General features: G+C 36.6%; 1 protein-coding gene across 1 annotated transcript in view; it reads left to right on the plus strand.

Moving 5' to 3' along the window:
• The first annotated feature begins 305 nt into the window (after positions 1-305).
• The window catches only part of LOC136037891 (chitin deacetylase 1-like), a 39,951-nt gene continuing 20,798 nt past the window's right edge, over positions 306-19,458 (plus strand). Inside the window, exons 1-3 of the mRNA XM_065720746.1 lie at positions 306-458; positions 11,319-11,375; positions 18,473-18,618. Of these exons, the coding sequence (XP_065576818.1) occupies positions 425-458; positions 11,319-11,375; positions 18,473-18,618 (237 nt within the window). The 5' untranslated portion in view covers positions 306-424. The remainder of the gene's footprint in view (positions 459-11,318; positions 11,376-18,472; positions 18,619-19,458) is intronic.

Genomic DNA, 19,458 nt, shown 5'->3' on the forward strand with positions numbered 1-19,458 from the left:
TACTTGTATTAAGCAGCTTACGTTACGGAGTGGGAATGTGAAACCACTACTAATCTAAAAGTGAATTGTGTCCGGATTTTAAAGTTGACTTACCTCTTGGAGGACGTTTAGTTATAATCAATACACCTTCCAACGCAACAGCAACCATATCTGCAAATAATATTACAAAATCGCCCTAATTAACGTTCTTAAAGAAAAAAGGGTAACCTAGGAAGGAATAGTTTACGACACCATAGGTACATCTTTCTTCCAACTAGCGGAGGATGGATATCCCCTGAAGTCAAATAGCGGACTTTCGGGTTCTGTTGAAGGGTGGGTATAAAATGAAAGTTGGCGATGAATTCGAGCTCAGTGTTTCATTGTTATTAGGTACAGGAGGCACGTTTGCTAAATTGATTCTTGGATTGTAGTCAAGGATTAGACTATGAGGTTAAAGTTTGCAGGAATTCTCCTCATAGGTAAGATGGCGTTATTGAGGCGCACTTGAGGTTTTTTTTTGTAAATATCTATATAGAACTGCTATGATGGCAATAAGCTGGATTCTCAGCTAGATGTTAAAAATTTCCAAGATCAAATCATCGATCGGCTCTACAAAGGAATAGGCCTATTTTGGGTAAAATTCTAGCTCAGTGACTTCTTGCTATCAAAGAAAGTGGTTAGGTCAGGAAAATGAAACTTTCAGGGATGGGTCTACAGGCTAAAGTGTGTCCCGGAAGGGTATTTTGAAGTACCTATCTCCGTTCCCTCTCCCTCTAGAGGGCCCTGACCTCTGATGACCTTTAAAAATGTGTGCTATAAAAGTGAAACCTTGCAAAATAGATCTTCTGCTTGAATGAAGTTTTCACATCTTCACAGCTTTGCTCAGTCCAAATTTATAAGGTTTCAAAGATCCGCAAGTAGGCCTACATCTCCTAAATTTTGAAACGAAAACCCTATTGACATGGCTTAAAATTCTACTCAAATAATAGAAATTGCATTTTCAGAACAAATAGAGAAAAAGAAACTGATAGCTGAGAATTAACGTAAAATGTTGTTTTGTCAAAATTCTACTAGGCCTACAGGTACTGTCAAGTAGGACTTGATATATGACTTAGAAATCAGAAGAGGATTAACATGGAAGCTTGACAATGCCTTCCTGGGGTAAGTTTTTGGCCCTGGACTCATCCCTGAAAGTTTCATTTTCCTAACCTAGCCCCTTTTCAAGATAGCGAAAAGTAGCTCTACTAGAATTGGTAAAATTATATTGTATAACGCAGATATAGGTAACAGGGCTGTTAATATGTATAGCCTAGCCTATATATATACATTTTGAGACTTGTTGGTTGGTGTCTTGTTCCTTTCATTACGACACTCTTTGGCTTTTGTACTAAAAGCTTGTATTAAAACAATTTTCTTTATCTCATTCAGAAAATCTACTTGTCGGATTTTTGAAGTCCTGTTATGCTACTTTACAAAAGCCTTACCGTTTAGCCAAAATTTACCAAAACTTTTTCCAATTGAGGGGCTTCTGAGAGTTTCATTTCTCCTCCTCAACTAGGCCTACTTTCAAGATAGGATAAAACCCTACCTAAAATTTCAACTTTCAAAAACTAGAGCCCACAAAAAAGATTGAAAATCCAAAATTAAGGTAAAACATATGGTAAATGTTTAGTTTCGTTCCAAGTGCTCTAAACTGGAAACTATGCATCATTGCTAGGGCAATCATTACTAGGGCATTGCTAGGGCAACCAAGGTATAGCAAACCTGGCATTAATTCCTCCCTTATTAGGATTGTATAAAAAGGAGGTTAGTTTATTTACTCAATTGGACTAACTCAATTTTCTTCTTTTTTTATGCTGTGAAGCAGCATAGTTTCCAGTTTAGAGCACTTAGAAATGCTGATTCTAGTAGCGCATCCATTTATGGTTAACCCTCCTCCTCCATGGGGCAGACTAAAAATGTGTAAAGTGGGCTTGCTTACAAGTAACATTACCTATAGAGCGAAGCGTATTATTCCATGAGCCCCGCGGGCAGAGGGGCGAGGTCTGTGTTCTGTATTTATTTAATAAACCTCATTTGAGTTTTTTTTTTAGTTTTATCACTCTTTGTTGAATAAATATAGAATACAGACCTCGTCCTGCTGCCCGTGAGGCTCATGGACTAATACGCTTTGCTCTATAGGTAATGTTACCTGTAAGCAAACCCACTTTACGCATTTTTAGTCTCGTTGGAGGGGGATTTTAAAAAGCTAAAAAATGGATGCGCTTCTCTAGTAATGACAAAGAAACAATTTGCGATCATCAGAATCTTTATGCAGTAATACGCACTTTAGAGCACTTGGAACGAAACTAAACATTTACCAAACGTATTTTGTCAAACTTTAGGTTGGTATAGACGTGTCGTATGGGAATAAGCCCTAGCTATGAGGAAAAGGTAGACATAATAGCTTAATCTTCTCGGGGATATATTTTAGGCACATTCATTTCCGAAAGTTTCATTTACCTATTGCCTCTAGCAAGGCCGTATCCAGGATTTTTTCATGAGGGAGGTAGGTCCAAAGATTTTTTCAGCGGGATTTACAAAAAAAAACTTCAAAATACGCATAGCAAACTTGTTATATTTATTTTTGTTGCGTGTTTGAGTCAGACAAACATTTTAAGGGGGGTTAAAACCTCCACCCCCCCCCCCTGGATACGGCTTTGTCATCTAGCCTTTTTCAAATATAGCAAGAAGGTTATCAAATCGAACTTCAGCTTTGAAAATGCTATTCCGATCAGTTCAGTAGGATTTTAAGCTAGGCCTATTATAAATCAGGATTGAGGTTCAGAACACTTTTCTTGTTCCTAATTTGAATAGGTCATCTATTTTTCAAGGATTCACTTTATAACACAGATTGTAATAGGTTATCAAGGTATCCCTTAGTATAGGTTCAGTGTCCCTTGGAGGGGGCAGAGATGGAGATAGATGCTTCAGAATGTCTTCCTTGGGAATCATAGAGAATCTGGACTATTCATGAAATCGCGATTTGTATTTTAAAACTATACTTTCTAAGATAGACAAAAGCCTTTCACCTATAATTTTACTCAACGTATCTTGAATTACCTAGTACTATCCCGTGCATGGAGTGGGGGTCTATTTAAACTGGATGTAACTAAAACTCCAATGGAGATTTTATGAATGAAATAAAGTGAGAAGTTTTTTTTTTATTGTAGTGTATAGTTCAGAACAGGATATAAGTTACATTGTTAAATATTTTTTTTTTGCAAATTTGCTACCAAAAATCCTTTTTTTTTGCAAATTTGGGTGTATTTTTTAGCAAAAAAGGGCAAAAAATTTGGCTTTTTTGGTACTTTATAGAGTTTCTTGGTTAATTGTGGACAAATATCAACAGATAAGACCAATAAATTCGGCACAACTTCCAAATATAATTTTTCGTACCGTGATAATTACATCCTCTCACAAATGGGGCCCGGATATGCCCATAGGCTAGACTATGCCTATGTGCATAGCCTTCACATTGTGTGGACAACATTTTAGAGTTAAGCAAAACTTCACAAAACCGCAGAATCATAACAAAGTTCTTACTTTACAATACGCAGACAATCTCTCTTAATTCAGGGTCCTAAATAGGAACCGTATTATCATTGTTTTCTTTGGAAGTCTTGAATGTAGGCTAGGGCTATATCTGGTCCCGTTGCATAAGCTTCAAAAGGATTTATGTTTTAATAATGGGGAACAACTTTCTTAGACATATATCTATGCAGGAATTTTAGTTGGGAGTAGGTCAATATTTGTTTGATATATTTGTCAGTATTTATTTGATAATTTGATTAAAAAATGCCAAAAAATTTCCAAAAAACTAAGACTATTCAAGGAGCTGGCCCCTATCCCCCTGGATACCTCCCTGATTTTGGGCCATACACCAGAACAACATACTTCCACAACAAACAAGTCCAGTTGAATAATGCACTTGACAGTATACTGTTTTTGCAAAGATGAAAGAAAGTATTTGGTGCAATACTAAATCCAAAGCAATAACGAGAAAGAAGCCAAACAAAATTACGCTTTTAAATTCCATGTATAATTTAGTGCGGATTCTGCAGATAAAGCTGTTTTACACATTAAACTGCCGTTGTGTTTTGCAAGAATTCTGTGTCCGCAATTCCACGAGGCCGTGGCTGAAACTTCTAAGAAATGTGAGACGCAAGTGGAAGGGCGTATCTGGGATTAACGTTCAGGGGGGTATGTTTTGCGTTTACAAATTAACATAAAAGACACATCACAAATTTATTATCCTGTATTTTTGTTACTTTTTTACGAGTGGGACAAAATTTTCAGCGGGGGTCGAACCGAGACCCCTCCCCCGTATACGGCTGAGTGTGTGCTTTCAAAGAGAGGATGAAGGCGATTTGCTAGATATTTTTCTAAACATGAATTAGCTAAGGCTATTTTTAGGTGTATACCATACACCTAAACCATAATGACTGTATACCATACAATTAAGTATGTAAAGGTGTAGTTCGATCCTCACATGGCTATACTGACAAATAGACTGATCTTGTTAGGTTACGTTCTACGGCAGAAAGTTTGCGAAAGATCGTGCTTGTTGGCAGGCCTGGCACCTTCACAATAGAGTTCTCTGGCATACGAAATTTTGTACTGCAGTTTTCGTCAAATGAACTTCTTTTTATGAGTTCAGCCCTCCCCCCTCTTTCGAATTGTGTATACTTTCCCCCGCTCATTACAATTAGCAAGAGTCTCTCCTAACTTACAGTTAGTTGGTATGATATGAACTGTATGAGACCACTGAGAATTAACGCAACAATACAATAATGTAGATTAAGAAGTTATATCAAATGAAAAGCTGAAGGTTCTCAAATAAGTTAAAAGAGGTTATCAGAAAGGATTTTATTTGTAGGAAGTTTATGGAAGAGAGTAAAGAGGGAAGGAACGAAGACTTTGGGTGAAAGAGAAGCATTTGGGGTTACGTTGGTCTCAGGCAGATTCGTGCTGTAATAAGTTGTCAGTATTAGCATTACAAAAACAAAGAAATGAATATAAAGACGACAAACTGGTCTATGGCTAGAAATGAAAGCATAGAGAAACAACAAAAATCCAAAGAATATTAACGCACTGTTTTTTTGGGGGCGACAACCCCTTATCCTGGAAAAATATAATTGCCTTTTTTCAGTCTTTGGCAAATCCCAAATCTTCATTTCAAAATCCATGTTCAACACTATCTTCTATCACTATGTGTAGCAAACTAAATTGAGTTCTGTCTTTATGGCTATGAAACCGGATTTTCGCATCGTAGTTTGTTTTACAAAAGAACCCAACTTCATTTATTGGGTGGATTCTGAATAATACACACAAGTAAGTTTTTACAAGTTTACTCTCGTCTCAAAGGATGGTGTTCCCAAGGATGTGTTCTACAATTCGATAATAATTGATTAAATATTGCTACCTTCAGCCTGAATTGACACATAGCGACAGATTTAGCCCCTAAAATTATTATTTTACATCAAAGAGGCTAACATTGTAGTCTGTCCTGAACTTGTAAGCAGTGGCGTTGTAGCCCCTAAAATTCTTATTTTACATGAAAGAGGCTAACATTGTAGTCTGTCCTGAACTTGTAAGCAGTGGCGTTGTAGCCCCTAAAATTCTTATTTTACATGAAAGAGGCTAACATTGTAGTCTGTCCTGAACTTGTAAGCAGTGGCGTTGTAGCCCCTAAAATTCTTATTTTACATGAAAGAGGCTAACATTGTAGTCTGTCCTGAACTTGTAAGCTGTGGCGTTGTAGCCCCTAAAATTCTTATTTTACATGAAAGAGGCTAACATTGTAGTCTGTCCTGAACTTGTAAGCTGTGGCGTTGTAGCCCCTAAAATTTTTATTTTACGTGAAAGAGGCTAACATTGTACTCTGTTCTGAACTTGTAAGCAGTGGCGTCAATAAGTCAATTTAGAGGATGTATTTGAAGCTAAATTTATCGTTTTTATTTTTTCTATTAAAATACCGACAAATGCATTTTTAAATGAAAATACTCCCCAAAAAACTTATTTCTACAAATCCTAGAGGTGTCTAGGTGGTATGTGCTCACGGCCCCCATTAAGGACATTGCATATAAGCAGTACAAACATTTAAGTATTTTTTGTTATTAGTTGTCTTCAAACGAACATGATAAAAACTAAATAATTTATAACGATTGAGTTTTGCAACATGCCTTAAGTTGACATGATTACGAAATTTGCCACAGTTTGAAAAGAAAGGTAATTGAGGTGGCTTATTTAGGTTTGCTCCAATTTAAATAAACTACTTTTTATTTGGATAATAAAAGTTGTGAAAATCATGTCATGATACGTTTAGCACAATTATTTGTTAAATTATCCCGGCCAAAATATTTTCTTTGAGCCAAGTAGGTTTTAAGTTCGTATTTCTCTTTATGGGGCTATTATTTCAGTTAAATTGTGTGAATGTATTAGTTGCATGTTTTTGTGCTTGATAGCTTGTCTTGTCTAGGTCAATGTTTTGTTCGCAAAAAATGAATGCTGGGAGGACACTTCAATCATAATTCAATATTCCAATATCTTTCACAAAATTAAAACCTGAAATGAAATTGAATTATTGAGCAACCTGATTTCGCTACCGGATGCAGCCTGGTAAAAAGCTCCATGGTACCAGGAGGGGGAATATGGGCAGTAAGACCATTACCTTAGAAAAGAAGTTCCTACTAAAGTACTCCCTCCAAATCCACCAAGAAAGTATATCTTACATAAATTAGTGAAAGTTTGTTCAGAGGCATATAGACACTAACTTCAAAGGGGGGGGGGGGTCGGGTTTAGAAGTACTTCCTGAAAAGATTCTTTAATATGGTGTGCTGATATTATAGGCAGCGAACGATGTTGGCAAAACGTGCTATTTATTTATATATTTATTTTTGGTTCTAGACCTGGGCACTTCGTATCGAAGGAGTTGTCAGAAATTTCAAAAGGGGCTCATTCGATTAGAAATTGAAGGGGCCCACCATTTCCCGAAACGCATCCAGTCAAAATTTCGAGATAGCTATTTTGTCCAACGTAGTTGAAAAGTCCAGAAATTATGAATTTGAGAAAGACAATCCACCTACAGCCATCAGGGCAAGGGTTGTAAGTTATGCCCTGGGGGCATGTATGTTTTTTTTTATAGAAAGGGTTGTCGTAGTAACTTCAAAAAGGACTCATTCGACTGGGAATTGAGAGAACTAGTGTCCTTTTTAACAGTCGAAAGTCATCTTAACTTCGGAGGGGGTTCATTGGATTGGTAATCAGAAGCTCTACTGCTCTTTTTAAGAGTCAAAGAAGTAATCGGAGGGAAGCAACCCCCCTCCCCTCCCCGCACACACACTTCATATTGTACTTAAATGCATCTATTAGAAATTTTGAGGTAGCCATTCTATTCAAAATGCTCTAAATATCATATAACAAGGCTTTTGGGGTTGAAATAAACCCCATAGCCTAGGGACAAGGGTTGTAAGTTATGCCAAGAGGATATTTAAGGTTTTTATTAAAGGGATGGTAGTACAAACTTTATGAGGAGGTTCATTTTGTTATAAATTCGAAGTTCTGGTTCCCTTTTAAGAGTCAAAGATGATGAAGGGTAGCTATCCCCCCCATTACCCCTCTTCACCAAACGAATCCGATTCAAGTTGTTAGACAGCAATTTTGCTCAAAATAGTCCAAAGAACTAAAATAATGACTTTAGGGATGGCATAACCCCCAGTGCCCTGAGGATAAGTTTGTAAGTCGTGTCTTTGGGTCATATAAGGTGTTGTATGGAATGGGTGGTCGCATAAACTTCTGATGGGGCTCTTTTGATTTGAAATTGAAAGTTATAGTACCCTTTCCAAGAGTCAAAAGTGATTCGAGAGCAACCATCCCCCCCGCCCGCGCTCATCATTCCCCCTAAGACATCCAATCAAAATTTGGAGATAGCAGTTTTGTTCATTATAGATGAAGAGTTTGTAAATTATGTCTCTGAGGAAGACACTCCCACCACCACAGCTTCCAGGGCAAGGTTTGTAAGTTATGCCCTAGGGACACAATGCTTTTATAGAAAGGGTGGTTGTATATACTTCGGAGGGGACTCATTGGATTGGTAATCTGAATTTATAGTGCCCCTATTAAGACCCAGAGTGATCAGAAGGCAGTTACCCCCCCACCACCCTCTACCCTTCGTGTTTTGCCGAAATACATCGAATAAAAAATTTAGACGGTCATTTACAAGGCTTTTGGGGCTGAAAAAAAAAACCGCCAGAGCGTAAGGACGACGGTTGTAAATTATGCCGCGGGGCATTTAAGGTTTTTATGGAAGGTAAGGCTGTTTAACTTAAGAAAAGGCTCATTTGGTTGGAAACTGGAAGTTATAGTTCCTTTGAAGAGTCAAAAGTGGTGCAGGGCCTTTAGATCCCCCTCCCTCCCCGATAGTCTCCTCTTTTCATCGAAAGCATCTTATTGAAATTGAGAGATGGCGATTTTGTTCAAATGTCTCTAGGGATGACGATATCCCCTGCGGCCTGAGGATAGGGTTTTAAGTTATACCATGAGGACATATAAGGCTTTTATGGAATGGGCACTCGTATAAACTTCAGATAGGGATTAGTTGATTTGAAATTTGAAGTTATAATCCCCTTTTTATGAGTCAAAGTGATCTGAGATTTACCAGCCCCCTTCCATAGTTGAAGGTTTCAGAAATTATGTATGTGAGGAAGACAGCCCCCTCCTCCTACAGCTCTTAGGGAAAGGGTTGTAAGTTATACCCTGGGGTATGTAAGGTCCTTATAGAAAGGGTGTTCGTATATGTTTTGAGTGGACTCAGTGGACTGGTAATCAGAGGCTCTAGCGCCCTTTCTAAGAGTTAAAGTTGTCAGAGTGTAGCTTTCCCCCCCACACACACACACAAACACGTCGTGTTTCCCCAGATGTGTCCAATAGATATTTTGAGACACTTCTTTTATTCAAAATAGTCCAAATATCATATAACAAGGCTTTTGAAGTTGATACAAGCCACCAGAGCCTGAGCGCAAGGGTTGTAATTTAGGTCCTTGGAGTATTCAAGGTTCTTATGGAAGGGATGGTTGAATAAACTTTAGAGGCGGCTCATTTGGTTGAAATGGGGAATTTTAGTTCCCTTTTAAGAGTCAATAGTGATAAAGGTCAAGTAACCCCCCACCCACATTACTATCCTTGTTTTTACAAAATGTATCTGATTGAAATTGTGCGATGACAATTTTGTTTAAAATAGTCAAAAGAACATACAACAATGCCTCAAGGTTGGCACGACCCCTAGAGCCCTGGGGCAAGGGCTTTAAGTTACGCCTTGGGGCATACAAGTTTGTAAGGAATGCATGGTAGTATTAAATTAAGATAGGTCTCATTTGATTTCAAACCAACATTAAACTGTTCATTATTTCATAATGTTTTGATATTAAGTATATTTTTTCTTCAAAATTTGACATTTACGTTTTATGTGCTACAATTGAAGATTTAATTTTAACAGGTATCTTGTGTATATTTATATTATGCTAGCGGAAGAGTAAGCTCTATTTATGACAACAAGAACAGTTGGTGCTTATTTTTGACACTTCTACCCCATGCTAAAATTGGGAGCTCGGTTTCTTGCTTCTCGTAAAACATCGTTACAGATCACATTTTGTGGAATTTTCTTTACTGTAAAGCTTTTCTTGATTATTATCGTTATAACAATTTTCGTGTTACAAGATTGTTACTGCAAATTGCGTATTCCTAGCTTGAATAGTTTTGCTGTTTTGTCATTGCAGTTACATAGATACTGCTTGGTTTTATTACCCGCTCGTATTTAAACAAACCTTACAATATATAGACCTTCTTGAAGAGAGATGAGGTGGAGAAAATTAGGGGGTTAATCATTGAACACTAATAAAACGCTCAAACAAGAATAAAGTTTATTGGAAGGCCAAGTTGTGTATGCCCTGTGGTAAGGCCAGTTGCGTATGACCTATTTTAAGGCCAGTTTTAAAGACTCACTGAAGCCAATTTGGTTCCTATATTGTGGCAAACCATAAGTAGTTAAAGTTGTCTTCCATCCGATTGACGTTTTACTGAAGCGTTATTTAGAAATTATCAATAGAGCATTCTTTGTGAGGTCACCAGGTGACTCATTAACGTTCCTCATGTATTGTAACCATGCATTGAGATGCGATGGAAATATTGAGGAGTAAAAGTATATTAGGAAATTAAAATAGTTAATATATCTCTTGCGTTTGCCCTCAAACGACTATGTAAATAATATTTTAGACAACCATGCCTTTCCATTTATAATTGAAAAAAAAAATGCATTAAAAATGGGTGAATTGTTTAATAAGACAGTGAAAAAAGACAGTGAAAAAACACTAATACAAAAATAATAGTCAAAGTCCGAATAAGAAAAGTGAAGGAAAGCTCACATTAAAACGAAATACAATATGGTAAAGCAAAAACAACAAAACACAAAGCAAGATGTCCGCCATACGCAGGCTTGCTCCTAGGATTGGTGGCACCCGGGGATAAATTAATTACAGTGCCCTCTCCTGACTAAATAAAAAAAGCCGAATCAAAATGAAAGATTTGATCAAAGTGGGCAACTCACCAGCCGTGCACCCCCTGCCACCGCGTTTGGGGCAGTTTACCCAGGTCACCTCTCCTTTTTAAACCGCTGTGGTCATACGTACACTTTTGTATGTCCAGCTTACCTTCTGAAATGAGATCATTTAAACATAGTTCAGTATCGTAAGGCACCTAAGCACAAACAACAAAGCACAGGGCAAGATGTTTATGCTTTGGTGCTTTACTATATTGGATTTTGTTCGAATGTGAGTTTTCCCATCTTTTTTCTACTTTTTTATATGTTGTATTTCGTTTTTTTTCGGTTCTGTTGATTATTCTCGGTGTGAAGCAGAAGTATTTGGGCTTATTATTAGTTTGTATTAATAAGTTTATATTTTTATTTTCGTCGTCTTACTAAAAGAAATTTACCGGTTTTTAACGTATTTTCGTTTCAATTGCCGCTGACTGGGTAATAGTTTTCCAACATCAGATAGCTTACCGTAACCTCTGCAGCTCATGCTATTTGGATGATACTGATGAAGAATAGTAAGACGTTTTCGAGTTATGAAATCCCAACTTTTGCAAAATGTGTTTCGAGTAATACTATTTTTAACGTTTGCTATTTTGATGCTCGAGAACTAATAACTAAAAAAGTTTATTTAGTGAAAATTTATATGTAGTTTTGGTTTAAGACTCACATTAAGAAAGAAATATTGAAATATGTTTGTTTGTTTTTCCAGCGGTCGCTGTGACTGCCCAACGAACCAATAACAACGCAAATAGAAGACCTCAGGAAGGTAAGTCAGTCTTCAGTACTTAAATCCCTTTTCAAATAATTGCCTGCGTTCCCAAATCCATTTGATGGCTAAGTGTTAGTATGACTCGGACATGATGTTTTTTTTCTTTTCTATTTATTGATTTGATGGTGTACTAAAAGTACTTTGGGGTTTCCAAGATAGCCTCAAAAAAGAAGTTACTATCGAGCGAGCGTTATTAGTGTTTTTTGTTTTTTCTTTTTAAGGAAAAAAAAATCCGGAAAATTAGCTAATCAAAACCTTTAACTCTTGGCTCATTTTTGACGTTTATTTACTACTAATGATGAAAATAAAAAAAAATAACAGATGTGTTTCTTTTTAAAAAACTCGGCCATGGTAAGCTAGTGTCTGTTACTAAGATAACGTTGAATGAATAAAAAAGAGAAACAAAACGTTTTTCTACGTGCCTCGTTACGTTTTATCTAAGTCTAAGGTAATATTGAATGACTTAAAAGAAAAAACGAGTCAAAACACGGCACAAAAATTCGTGTTTATAAGGTGATCACAAATTTCCAGTTTTGTGCCATATTAATGGAAGAAAAAGGTCAAAGCCAAAAAAGTGCCGATTTGTACTGTGTTAGGAAGCAGTAAAAGTAATTTTCACCTCAATGGGTAAAAAATGTTGATAAAGAAAAAAGTTGATCTTTTAAGGCGAATCTTTTAAGGAGAATTTTCAAATGCCAGAATCACAAATATATATATATATATATATATATATATATATATATATATATATATATATATATATATATATATATATATATATATATATATATATATATATATATATATATTTTGAATGCACAGAACTGCCAACATTTCATAAGAGGTCCTCCAGGTTAAAATGGAAGGGGAATATTTCTTTATTTAAAGGAATGTTGTGGAAATATGTATCCTACGTGGGGAGCAGCTCAACCCTCATAGTAGAAATATTTTGAGTACAAAATAGATCACGTTCATGCGCTGAACAGCACAGAGGTGGGAGGGTTTGAGCATCTCCTAATAGCAAAATTTGTCCAATGCAATATCCATGGAAAATTTTAATTTTGACCTATAAACTTTCTTTGGGGATTTTTGCCTTAACCTCATATTACCCCAAAAATGATTGCCAACTAGCATAACGAGCTGGGAGAGGGGTTCAGAGTCATTACTGGTATGGTTTCGATCAAGATGCACACTTAGTTATGGCTCTTTTTATCTATTTCTTACTCATCTGGTGTTCCATTTAAAGTTGATATATATTCTTTCAAATCTGCATCTGATTTGAAAGGCAATCTTCAAGTTATGATTGTGCTTCTTTGACAAATGTCATTCTCCTTAAATACTCTCAGCCAAAATAAAGAGGAAAAATCTCATGCATGTCCGTATGTCCTCCTCCCCATTCAGTTTTTGTGTGTATTTTATGGTGCCTGAAATGCCGCTGTTTTTTTTCTTCTTTTTTTACTAAGTTTAATCATTGAATTTTAGTCCTTTTGCACAACTTTGCTTGAATGAATCAAGAGGTGAGTTGGATGGAATAAACCCTTCAAGGAGATGGCTCCTGATAGTGATCAGTAGTACTAAGCAAAGCTGTTTTCAAGTACTGTCTATGAGCGTCCTCCTACAGATAGTCAGAACAAGCTTTGTCTTCCCGTGTTTGAATTGTCACCTGGACGATGTCTTAGTTCCAACAAAGAGAAAGCTGCTGAGAAGGAGAAATGAGTGGATGTACATGCAACATAAAGTCATTGACATTACATTTTAATCTTACCTTTAAAGGTAGCATTCAGCTGTTAACGGTGCTGCAGCCTGCTCGACTGGCCCCGTTCTGGACTTTCTGGATTGGTGCCAAGTGAATCATATCTTTGACGAACTTTGATTAACAGCATCTGAATGAATTATTGCAAAATGCGCAGTATGCGCCAGAAAAGGAATCAAGAATTGAGGTATTGAAAATAGACCGTTTAATACGCAAAAATGCACAAACAACTAATTGAAAACAATAAAGTAAGTTTGCAATAGAAAGGAAATAGCCACACATTTAAGGTGTCTTAGAGAAAACACCAGTTAGGGACCAGAATGATAAATGCCCCCTGAAACTTGACCCGAATATGTTATGGATATCAACATTAAACCCAAACTGCCAAGAATCTTTATTCCCTCTTACAGAGGACGATTGTGTGTTACATTTAACCTGATCATCGGGGGAGATATTGAGGACTCAAATCAGCATATACAAGGTGATTCAGCTCCTGGGCTTGATGGCATTTCTATGAATATGCTCAAGATTCACAATCATTTTTCTAACTTTTTCATGGTTGCGGCATTCGTCACAAGCTAGTAAAGCACGAACTCTACCCCATAGTAACCGAAACTTTAAAACGCGTTAAGACAAAAACTCGCTCGGAAAATTACCATTTGAAGTTGACTCAGAAATAGTAACTATTACTTCGATAAATCTTAGTGGTAAAAGTTCATTGTGAGAACAAACTTATGGGAATTTTGAAAAATATCCCGAAACCCCCCCAAAATTGGATCAAATCAAAATGAAAATTGCACTGTTGCAATCACTATAGCCGTAAACACCTTACAGTCCCCCATTTGGAGCAACAAGGAAAGTCGCTTTTTCGCATGGGAAGCAGTGATGTCTCCTTCTTATGGCACTTGATATTTACCAAGTAATATATAACGATCGCAATCTCTGTCCGTCGGTCTGTCTATCGGTCCCGATTTTGCTAGTTCGGGCACTTCCAGATAAGCTAGGACGATGAAAGTTGACAGGCGTATCAGGGACCAGACCAGTTTAAATTAGAAATAGTTGTTTCCCCGATTCGGCCATCTGGAGGGAATAGGGGAACCGTTAATTCGGAAAAATTAGAAAAAAATTATGAAATTTAATGAAATTTGATATTTAGAAGGATGTTGTGTCTCAGAGCTCTTATTTTAAATCCCGACTGGATTCGTTAACATGGGGGAGCTGGAGGGGGAAATCGGAAATCTTGGATAACGTTTAGAGTGGAGAGATCGGGATGAAACTTGGTGGGAAGAATGAGAACAAGTCCTAGATATGTGATTGACTTATTCGAAACGGATCCGCTCTCTTTGGGGGAGTTGGAGGGTAATTCGGTTTAGTCGGAAAAATTAACAAAAATGAGGTATTTTTAACTTATGGACGGGTGATCGGATCTTAATTACATTTGTTGTTTAGAAGGACCTCGTGTCTTAGAGCTCTTCTTTTAAATCCCCAACGGATTCAGTGACATCGGGGGGGGGGGGGGGGGTCGGAGGGAGAAACCGGAAATCTTTGAAAACGCTTGGCGTAGAGATTGGGATTAAACTTGGACATAACCGGACCGGATCCGTTCTCTTTGGGAGAGTTGGAAGGATTTCTAGTGCTTGGGCGTGTTCGGTACTTATTGACGCGCTATGACGATGAAAGCGATAACTCTAGTACCGAGTCTAATTTTAGGTTCCGACCTCGTCACAAGTGCCATATGAGCTCTTGGCTCTCTTCTTTTTTTCTTTCGCCGCTAGTGGTGTGCTGAAACATCATAGAGGGATACTTAAGGGCTCATTTGAAAGGAAATCACTGTATCTAGTGCCTTTCGCAAGGTACAAAACGTAATATTAAAGTTGAATGCAATTTTGACAAAAACTGAATCTTCATATAATGATATTAACTAAATTTATAATGATATATTACCAAAATACATTAAGATTTTAACCAAAATTTGCGATTCTTCTTGTAATTATTTATACAACATACATTATTTATATATATTTATTAACCGGCAGTTTGGTGTCAGCCCGCTACTTATTCTCCAGGTTTAAACCGGTTACAACTAAATAATATTTCACTGAATTTAACTCAAATCGGTTAGTCCCTTGGTCTAATTTATGCATTCTCACGCGCTCCGATTACAGCTGGATCTAGTCTTTTGAGGGGAATTTTTGACTTCGGAACACAAATATGTAAAGTATCTGAAGGGACTGCATCCAGCAAGTATATATTATAGAAATAAGTTTCTGATTGTTGAATAGAATATTTTTTGCTCTATTTTTTGATACCCCACAACAACAGTGTCAAGTGTAGCAATCTAGAATGCAAACCCGAAACAGGTTTTATGATTATTTTGGAATTATAAAAAAAATAATTGCCGGCTTTAAGATTTGATTAGATCAAAATATTCACCAGATTTTTTTTATATCTGTTAAAATAAAAACCACCGAAATCACTAATTCAGGAACGTGAGGCAAACTTCAAATGTTTAACATGGGAGGTATAGGAAGATTCCTTGAGGGCCCGTCCTGCCTTAAGCGACAATAGCTTACGCTCAGTGGAAAACAAGGGACGAGTGACATAATACATTGGACTTTTTTGACATAATACATTAGGGGGTTGGGATAAAGTGTTTGGATAGTTTCAAGTTAGAAAACATTCTTACTTCATAATATGCAGAATAATTGTAGCTAACACATTTTGAATGCAGACCCGCTATGCTTTACCCCCTTCCCCCCTCCGGAGTATGGAAATATATAGGCTAACCTAAATTAGTTTCTAAAGTATTATATTTTCATCATATTTTGGTATTATTCAGAAGGCTTAATTTAACTTAACTTCTCGTGTGTGTATCATTATGTACACAAATTTACACAATATTTTTTAACTTCTCCGACCATTCCCTGCTGTACAAGTTTTATCATCCACGCACACACTTAATGAAATTTTCTGTGTGAAAGTAATTTGAAAGGACAATGACTTCGTTATGTTTTCTTTGAAAAGGGGAATACGGCAAAGATGTGTGAAATCGGCTTTACCATGATAAAAGGACCTATTGGAACTCTTTTTTGTTTGGGCTTTACCCAAATTATTTTTCTATGTTTACTGATTATTTTAACGAATTCCTTGAGATCGCTTAACGATCGCTTTAACGAAAATTTCTTGAGATCGTTTTCTAATTGTGTAGAGTAATTAGAAAAAGATTGTCACTTTCATTTTTTTTTTCTTTGAAAAAGGGTATACGGCATGGATGTGTGAAATATGGCTTTACTCAAATTGTTTTCCATGTTTACTGATTATTTTACCGAATTCCCGGTAAAGATCTCCTGAGATCTTAACCGGAAAAATCTCTCGAGATCTCTCTAATTGTGTAGAATAATTAAAAAAAGATAAGTCACTTTCATTGCTTTTTCTTTGAAAAAGGGTATACGGCACGGATGTGTGGAATTGGCTATACCCAAATTGTTTTCCATGTTTATTGATTATTTTAACGAATTTCCGGTATTGATCTATTGATTAAGAACCTCAATTTGTGGCTGCGGATTATATTGTATTATCGGCAGCAACATGTCTTCTAAATCTCCTCGAAAATTACCTGGGACACAAAAAACTGAACACCGATGTCATGACCAAGGGCGTATCCAGGATTTTTGTTTGAGGAGGATTTTTTCAGAGGGTGTTTCTCACAAGTATATTTAGAAAAAATCACCAAAAATTAAACAAACTAACAAAGTACACCTAATCTAGGCTTTATCAAAGGGGGTTTAAGGGGTTTGATCCCCACATCCAAAATTTTCGTCTGACTCGTAAAAACGTAACAAAGATGCATATGAATAAATTTTTGAAGCGTCTTTTAAAGTTTTTTTTGTAACCACTCCCCTCCCCCCGAACAAAAATTCTAGACACACCCTTGCACCAAGACCGTCGAATTTGGGTAAAGTTCTCATGACTTTGCCAGACAAGACTTGCTCAATCAGCATATGAATATATTCTCCTTTATTGCAACAAAAGTTCATGGATGGTTTATAATCAAAAAAGTACTGACGAGGATACACAGGACAAACCGGAAGGACCAGAAGATCATGAAAAGCTCCACAAGGAATTCAGTCCAGACTCGAAGGTCAAGGAGTCTGCCAATGGTATTCCGGTCTGGACAAATCTATGAGGGATGTTAAAGAAATTTTGGACATGAGTTTAATATTAATTTGGGGTTGCCTATTAAGAACCTTACGATATGGATTCCGCTTCGAACTAATTGTCGGCTGATGTGTGTGATGCTGTGATAAGAAGAGAAATTCCGATAGTCAAGATTACCTTTCTTGAGATTTGGGAGGGATGGATCATGATTTGGGCCCTTTTTGCCTACTGTGTAAGTAGTTTTCTCATGTCATGGGTCGAATTTATGTTAACAGGGAAGTAGTTGCAGTGTTTATATTTATCAATGTTTTTTTTTGTATTCAAGTTTCTAATACAAGCTATGGTTATTATTAAATACATTTATTTTCTTTTATTTCCACTTTTTATTATTTTTGCTTATCGTTTCCTTATATTACTATTAATTGGGATTGTTCTCTGTTCCCTCTCTTTAAGCACGAACGTAGTGTGCCATTGGTCACGGAAATGTATAAGTTTTTGTCTACATTCCCTGGATACATGCCAACCGTGACTATCTTATCACTACTTATCTGCACCAAAAAAATCCATATTTATTGTACTTTCAAAAAGAAGTACTTTTCCTTTTTGGACCCGGCTTTGCACCTTGTTGGCCTCAGGCAGCTTTGTGTTCTGATGAGTTGCTAGTTGTACCCTAAACATTATTTGACTTTAATGTTACATCCCCGTTCTAATTCGGATCTTCAAAACCACCTAATAAAAACGTTAGCCGCTTTTAGTCTCGGGCCAAAAATAGGAGATTCGATGGTTTTGGGCACTTAAAGAAAGATCACCTAAGGAATAGATTATCAGATGGCAATTATTATATATTCCCTAATTTTCAATGATGAAGTAAAAGTTGATGAATGGGGCTTTTTGGCCGAGAATGGTCCTTCTTCTTTACAGGCCAAAGAGCCTTTGGGGGAACAGTAAAATGTAATATTGTATGTGTATTTCATGATGAATAAATCCTTGTCATACGGCAATTATTATATATTCCCCAATTTTCAATGATGAAGTAAAAGTTGATGAATGGGACCTTTGGCCGCGAGAAAAGCAATGCCTTCTGCTTTATTATAAAGCCGGGGTTACTGTCTCTTGATACCCAAGGCCTTCTAAGGTCCTAAGAAGCATTTCGTACAGACACTTGAATAGGTTATATTTTTAGATACTCCAGCACCAAGACAAAATGAAATTGCTGACGAAGAAGCTGTCGAGAGGGAGCTTTGTCGAGGCAAAGGAGCAGGCGAGTGGTTCAGATTAGTAGGTGGTGATGGAGATAACTGTCGTGACGTCATTCAGTGTACTACTTCAGTAAGTATACCTCTTATCTCCTGTAGGATCATTTTAAACCAATGTTCCACACATTGGTGTTTGAACCCAAATGCTGACGAATTATAAAAAATACATAGGAGAAATGTATGCCCCTTGTCCCAAATATATTATATTTTTCAAAAGAATGGTCTTTAAAATCCATTGATTTGTTCATTTCAATTTAAAAGTAAGCTCTAATTTAAAAGTAAACTAATGCGAAACATTTGGTTATGGAGTTAGTAATGCTAACCAAAGTAGTTTTTTAAAGTAATTCTTATCCAATGGCGAGGCTGACCCTAGGATGCAGGAAGTCCTGGTCAGAGCCAGTGATTACCCAGGATGTGAAAGTAATTGATATTTTTTTTTATTATAGTGGATACCATTTTCTATTATAATTGTTTTATTTGCATTGATTGCTTTTTGGGCCCATCCCTCCGGAAGATCAAGATTTTTATATTTTTGATTTTATATTTATATTTTCATATACAATTATCATTCATATCAGATACGGGACAGTTATACTAATTTACAAAATTTGGAGAGAGAGAGAAGAAAAATGAAATGTTTACTTTCTAGGGGTGGAGGTAAATCTTTCCTTTCTTCAGTTTTTCAATGTAAAATATAAAAATGACATTTTTATGAAAATACCCTCAAAAAGAATTTTGCAAGCTCTAGAAGGGGGAGGATCTATGAAGAGGGACAGCCAGCCCCCTCCCCTCTGTGCCCCTAATTGCTGCCACGGATTTCTGACTAAACCTTTGTGGTAAATTTCCAAATAATTCGCCTATTTTTGATATTTTTTTTTCAAATCGAGTTCCTTTTTCATGACAAAATGCATGG

This window comes from Artemia franciscana, chromosome 17 (genome assembly GCF_032884065.1).
Source record: "Artemia franciscana chromosome 17, ASM3288406v1, whole genome shotgun sequence".
Classification (NCBI taxonomy): Eukaryota; Metazoa; Arthropoda; class Branchiopoda; order Anostraca; family Artemiidae; genus Artemia; species Artemia franciscana.